Here is a 7151-nt window from a genome sequence, read left to right on the forward strand (position 1 = left end):
AGGAAAAGCAGTTCTGAAACCTTGGTCCTGTGGGTGGAGGGTGGCAGAAGCCTTTTCTGGGGAAGATGAGAGGAGAGCTGGGACTGCGGACGTCTCAGAGGATGGCAGGCAGACTGTGCGGAAGCCAGGAAAGCGGGGGAGGGCAGAAACCAGACTCAAAGCTGCCCCCTGCCCGGCACTGCACGCGTCACTTTTCCTCAGGGTCACACTGGATCCTCAGGCTAATCCTCTTGAAGGCAAGGGTGATTAGGTTCAGTTTAAAAAAAAAAAGGAAACTAGATTCCTTCAAGAATGTGTTAGTGAGGGGCCAGCCGGCAGGCAGAACAGAGTCGGCGTGGTTGTGAAGCCCCACCCGGTCCAGGACCGCGGGATTCGGGGCCACCTGGCACGGCTCAGCCACCGGGCTCCCCGCCTCCGGCAGCCCTCTGCACCTGGGAATGCCTTCTCGGAGGGAATTCGAAATATGTATGCACCTAAAAATAGTGCTTCAAAATACTTGAAGCAAAGATTGGCCGAATTAAAGAGAGAAAAAGACAAATCCATGATCATAGCTGGAAGATTCAGCACACCACCCTTACGAACTGATGGAACAAGACAAAAAAGAAAAATCAGAAAACACAGAGAAGATCTGGACAGCCCTCTCACCCAACTTGATCTGCGGAGCACTTACGGAATGCTTTCCCCTCACGGCGGAAGTGCACTATTTCCCCGGACACTACAGGCTGGGGCATAAAACAAGCCTCAGTAAATATCAAAGAACTGAAATCAGTTCGTGTATTATCTGACCATAATGGTATTAAACTAGAAATCCAATGGGGCGCCTGGGTGGCTCAGTCGGTTGAGCAGCTGCCTTCGGTTCAGGTCATGATCCCAGGGTCCTGGGATCGAGTCCTGCATCGGGCTCCCTGCTCTGCGGGGAGCCTGCTTCTCCCTCTCCCTCTGCCTGCTTCTCTGCCTACTTGTGTTCTCTCTCTATCTCTCTGTCAAATAAATAAATAAAATCTTTAAAAAAAACAAAACAAAACAAAACTAGAAATCCAAGACATCGAGAACATTCCCCAAACGTGTGAAAATTAACCACACCTCCTAACAGCGTGTGCGTGTGCTGGTTTTTAAGTTACCGCCTATCGACCCCGCTTCCCCCTTTCATATTCTGCTTTGCCCTGCTATGCCTGGGACTCCACAAACCCCATTTCTGCCTGTCTAGCTGGTTCCATATGAATCTCTGCCCACAGGAGGAGCTCGAGGGAGCCTGGAAGGCAGGGGGACAGAGCAAGAGACTTGCTCCTTCCTGTCAGCTTCCTGTTTCTGTGAGCAATGCTGCTGCATGGGGGCAGCAGAATTTCGTCCTGAAGTGCCAGGACGTGGGGCTGACTTCATTCACTGCCTTGTTCCCCCGACACACACCAGCACCCACTGAACAGCGTCCCCTGCTCAGAGGTCCGAGTGTCAGATCTGTGGGGCTCTTTGTCTTAATTCCTAAGATTAATAATTCCACCTTCTCTGCTTTGTTCCCTTAGTTGTAGCCATTCCTGCATTCCATCACCTTCGTGACAGCTTATGACTGTTTCTGTGCTGGACTAAAAACCTTACATGAGAACATAAATTCTCACTCAAATAACTGGTATGGTTCCTTTCTCCTGACTGGACCATGATGGATACACTGCAGGACACATTTTCTGTTTCTTCTTGTGTACATTAGTTGCAATGATCATCACTCTTCATTCTTTCTTACTGCCTTACATCTTCCGTGTGTCTATGGAGAATCTTCCTTCACCTGAATGATGCTCTCTAGCACTCCCTTTAGTGCAAATCTGTTGGTGGCTAATTCCTTGTTTCTGTTTTATTGGTTTTTCTAGTTCTACTACCATGCTGTGTCTGGATATAGATTTTAAAAGTTATCCTGCCGGGGGGGGCGGCGCCTGGGTGGCTCGGTCATTGAGCGTCTGCCTTCGGCTCGGGTCATGATCCCGGGGTCCTGGGACTGAGCCCCGCATCGGGCTCCTTGCTCAGTGGGAGGCCTGCTTCTCCTTCTCCCACTCCCCCTGCTTGTGTTCCCTCTCTCGCTATATCTCGCTCTCTAATAAATAAATAAAATCTTAAAAAATTTTTTTTAATTTATCCTGGGGGCGCCTGACTGGCTCAGTCAGAAGAGCATGTGATTCTTGATCTCAGGGGTCATGAGTTCGAGCCCCACACTGGGGTAAGAGATTACTAAAATGAAATAAACTTTAAAAAAAAATTAAAAAATAACTGGTGCCTGGGTGGCTCATTTGGTTAAGCATCTGCCTTCAGCTCAGGTCATGATCCTGGGGTCCTGGGATCGAGCCCCACATCAGGCTCCCTGCTTGGCAGAGAGTCCACTTCTCCCTCTGCCCCTCCCCTGGCTCATGTTCTTTCTCCCCCCTCCCCCCGATACCCCCCCTTAAACAAACAAACAAACAAACAAATAAAATCTTTTAAAAACATTTTAAAAATAACATTTACCCTGTTTGGATTTGTAAGAATCCTCAACACCTGGGGTGCCTGGGTGGCTCAGTCGTTAAGCATCTGCCTTCGGCTCAGGTCATGATCCCAGGTCATTCCCTGGGATTGAGCCCCGCATCGGGCTCCCTGCTCAGCGGGAAGCCTGCTTCTCCCTCTCCCATGCCTCCCACCCCCGCTTGTGTTCCCTCTCTCACTGTGTCTGTCAAATAAATAAATAAAATCTTAAAAAAAAAAAAGAATCCTCATACCTATACCTGTGACTTGACAGCTTTCAGTAGTCTGGAAACTTCTTAGCTATTATCACTTCAATAACTGCTGTGGTCTCAGAGCACCTGGGTGGTTCAGTTGGTTAAGCGTCTGACTCTTGGTTTCCACTCAGGTCATGATCTCAGGGTTGTGAGACTGAGCCTGCCCAGCGTCAGGCTCTGTGCTGAGCATGGAGTCTGCTTGGGATTCTCTCTCCCTCTGCCGTTCCCCCTGCTCTCCTTCTCTCTAAAATAAATAAATAGGGGCGCCTGGCTGGCTCAGTCGGTGAAGCGTCTGCCTTCAGCTCAGGTCAAGATCCCAGGGTCCTAGGATCGAGCCCCGCATCGGGCTCCCTGCTCGGAGGGGAGCCTGCTTCTCCCTCTCCCTCAGCCCCTCTGCCCCTCCCCCCCAGCTCGTGCACTTTCTCTCTCTCAAATAAATAAAAATCTTTAAAAAAAATAAAATCTTTCGGGGCGCCTGGGTGGCTCAGTCGTTAAGCGTCTGCCTTCGGCTCAGGTCATGATCCCAGCGTCCTGGGATCGAGTCCCGCATCGGGTCCCCTGCTCAGCGGGAAGCCTGCTTCTCCCTCTCCCACTCCCCCTGCTTGTGTTCCTGCTCTCTCTCTCTCTCTAATATTTAAAAAATAAAAAAAAATAAAATCTTTAAAAAAAATAAGTAAATAAAATCTTTAAAAAATAGTAATTGCTTCAGTCTCACTTGTGCGCTCCCTTCTGAGCCCCCACTGACCTGGGATCAGGCACCTCCCAGGATCCTGTCTTTTATCATGCCTTTTCTGTATTTCATTCTGTCCTCTTTCCACTTCACTAGTTCTCTCTTGAGTTCTAATCTGCTCTTAAACATATTGTTTTTTCTTTTTAAACATACTGTTTTTAAAAACAACTTTCCTGAAATATAACAATATGCTGTGCATATTTCAAGCGTGCAATGTGGTTAGGTTAGGGTGAAGCCGTCACCACAATTAAAACCATGAAAATACTCATTACCCCCGAAAGCTTCCGCATGCCCTTTCCGAGTCTACCACATTCTTAGTTCCAGCTCTACTTTCTCTGGCTCTCATGTTCTAAGTTGTTTCCTTTTTAACACTGCTACCTTTTAGGATAGTTTCCAAACCTCTGCTGAAATTTTCAATTTTGTCCTTTATGCTCTTAAACAGTAATATAATATCTGAGCCTAACAGGTCTTCCTGCTTCTCTACTTGCTTCCTTTCCAGAACATTCTCTACAAAGAGCCAGAGTAATTGTTTTAAAACAAAACTTCTCCCTGCACCCTCTCAGGTCCCATCCCTCTTCAGGAGTTTTGTACTATCGCTCAATAAACTTTGCTTTGCTGCCCACCAAAACGAAACAAAACATCCCACAAAACTTCTCCCATCACTTCTTTGCTTAAAACTCACAACTATTTCCCTGCCTGCCTCCTCTCCTCCTCTTCTCCCCCAGCCCACTAAGCGGCAGCCACACTGATCTTTGTGCTGTTCTCTGAACAAACTAAGCTTTTTCCTGCCTCAGAGCTTTTCTATTTGCTATTTCTTCGGTCTGGACTATTCCCCTCCCAAACATACACACTGCTGGCCCCTTCATATGATTCAGGGCTTTTGCTCAAATTATCACTGAAGCCTTCCCTAACCTCCATATCCAAAAGAGTCCTCTCCTCCCTGCTCTCTGTCCCTCACTCTGCTTTACTCTCTTCATGGCATTTATGACTACCGCTCATCTGCCATCTCTAGTTACAGGCTCCACAGAGGGGAAGTTTCGTCTGTTTTGCTCATATCCCAGCACCTACAGTGGCACCTACAGGTACTCCAATGTTTGTTGAAGGCATGCAGGGAAACAGACTGACTGCAAAGCACACAGCTCTCACCATTCAGCACTACTGCCTTAGCAGCTACCTACCCTAGCAGAGACTATTACCGAGAGCTTACTTAATGCAGACCCTCAGCTATGGATGTTCTGTTCTGTTTTGTTTTGTTTTTTTAAAGGGATCTTTTTTTTAAGATTTTTAAATTTATTTATTTGCCAGAGAGAGCGAGGGGGAGAGAGTGAGCGTACAAGCAGGGGGAGTAGCTAAGCAAGGAGCCCAATGTGGGACTCGATCCCAGAACACTGGGATCATGACCTGAGGTGAAGGCAGATGCTTAACTGACTGGGCCACCTGGGGGTCCCATTACAGATGTTTTGAGAAGGTCTCTGCCAAAAGACCCGTAAGATCTCTGTGTCATGACCAACTTGGGCAAGTACTGCAATGATCCATCATCTAAGGGCTTCTTTGAAAGGGGACCGAGGACCCTGGAGGCCTCTAAGAAAGTGGCAGAAACTCTCTTTCCTTTGCATCCAGTTATGTCCAGGCAGAGAAGCAGGCAATGTCTGATTAAAGCACCAAGTTCTCAGAAGGTAGACTGTTCCTTCATCTCTACACACGGGCTCCAACGTAAACGGACAAGGTCCTTACGACCACGTAAGCGCTTGCTTTACTAGTCCCACTGGAAAGATCAACACCAGTGCTTTGACAGCATGACTTTCAGGCAGCTGCAGACAGTGACACAGAGGGGGAGCTGGTTGAGTGAAGTAAGACCAGCATCACCTCAAACTAACTATGGAATTTGGACAAATTACTTATACTCAGAGCCTCAGATGACATTAATTGCAAAATGAGCATAATTCTTCCTACCATCCTGGACCACTGAGAGGACGTACTGAGGTGACTGTTTCCAGCAAATGTCTCACGGAACTGTTGAACAAATGCTAGTTCACGCCTTCTCCATTCGGAGCACAGAACGTTCACTGGGCTGCTCCCAGTACACACGTAAGAGACAGGCCACCGCTGCGACACGCTGGCGCCGTTAGGTAAATACCTTTAGCTTCTTCAGTTCAAGTTGGTGGTGTTGTAAAGAACGTTCACATTCATTCTTACTTTCTTTGAGGGCTGCATTTTCTTGCTCCAGCTCTCTCTGCAAATTGAGAAAAGCACGTGTAAGAAGAAAAGGGCTTTCCCCTATTTCCCTGGGCACAGCCCTACAGACATGGAGCCTTTTAAAATGCATCGCACCCTCTGTGTCACTACAGGGGCGGGAGAGGAGAATGGGGCAGGGGTCAGAAAGAGCCAGGGGACACAGGCCTCACAAGAAGAAACATGGCACGGGACTCAGAAGCTGTGGAACGGGGAGGGGGACCAGAGAGCGGGAGGGGCCCCAAGGGAGGAACAAGAACACTGTGGAGACTTGGCGGGAAGAGGCTGAAGGGGCTGCACAGGAAGTGCCAGCAAGTCCCTGCACAGCCCCCAAGAAAAGGAAAGCCATCTGTTTGGGGTCTTACTAACAGCAGCCTTTTTACAGCCACTCTCATGAGCAGGTCCCTTGTAGGAAAAATAAAAACTTCTCCAAAAAAGTGGTTCCCTCGTTTAGAGGGGGGGCCGGGCCTCTCGCCGGCACGGACTTGGCAGCCCCACCCGCGGGAAGCTGGCGCCCGCCGGGCCTCGCTCCCGTCCTCGCTCACCACCTCCTGCTCGGCCGCCGTCTGCGCGGCCGCCCGGGCTCTCTCCAGGGCCGCGAGCTGCGCCTCGAGCGTGCGCATGCGCTCCGGGCACTGCCGCTCCAGGGCCGCCGCCTGCAGGGGCGCGGCGCTGCTCTCCCGGGCGGCGGCCTACGGCGGGGGGACGACAGTTAGCCGTGGGGACGCCGAGGACCCCATTCTCTCCCTCAGTGAGCCAAAGATGGGTGGCCAGGAGAAACAACTCTCCTTCCTGATCTCTGGCCTGCGAGCTGTGGCGGTCCCCACTTGCAGCCCCGCCTCTTGCCGCTGGCCCGTTCAGAAGCCGAAGTCTGGGACTGGTCTCGGTGCTGGGGGGACACCTTAGGGCACCAGCCAGTCCCAAGACACAGCCCTCCTTCCCTTACTTGGTGCTGCTTTCTACGGCTGAGGCTTTCCCCGGGGAGGCAGTGTAGATCTCCTTCAGCTTATGATGGGGTTGCAACCCGATAATCCCATTGTAAATTGGAAACAGAAGTCAAAACAAGCATCCCGGCTTAGCCTAGCCTACTTTAAATGCTCAGAACAGGGGCGCCTGGCTGGCTCAGTCAGCAGTGCATGTGACTCTGGATCTCGGGGTTGAGAGTCTGAACCCCACATTGGGTGGAGAGATTATTAAAATAAAAACTTTTAAAACAAAATCTTAAAAAAAATTTTTTTTTAAATTTATTTGACAGGGAGAGACAAAGCGAGAGGGAACACAAGCAGGGGGAGTGGGAGAGGGAGAAGCAGGCTTCCCGCCGAGCAGGGAGCCCGATGCGGGGCTCGATCCCAGGACCCTGGGATCATGACCTGAGCCGAAGACAGACGCTTAACGACTGAGCCACCCAGGCGCCCCAAAAAGTTTTTTTAAAAATTGCTCAGGGGCGCCTGAGT

At 50.0% G+C, this 7151-nt stretch overlaps 1 protein-coding gene across 2 annotated transcripts in view; it reads right to left on the bottom strand.

Moving 5' to 3' along the window:
• GOLGA1 (golgin A1) overlaps positions 1-7151 on the bottom strand; it is a 45361-nt gene that overhangs the window by 10236 nt on the left and 27974 nt on the right. The window contains exons 14-15 of one of the 2 annotated variants that reach the window (XM_006744205.3): positions 6243-6389; positions 5603-5698 (exon numbers count right to left, since the gene is read on the bottom strand). In XM_006744205.3, coding sequence (XP_006744268.1) covers positions 5603-5698; positions 6243-6389 — 243 coding nt within the window. The remainder of the gene's footprint in view (positions 1-5602; positions 5699-6242; positions 6390-7151) is intronic. The other variant, XM_031040053.2, reaches the window with a different exon arrangement.

This window comes from Leptonychotes weddellii, chromosome 14 (assembly GCF_054177405.1).
Source record: "Leptonychotes weddellii isolate Sample4059 chromosome 14, ASM5417740v2, whole genome shotgun sequence".
Taxonomy (NCBI): Eukaryota; Metazoa; Chordata; class Mammalia; order Carnivora; family Phocidae; genus Leptonychotes; species Leptonychotes weddellii.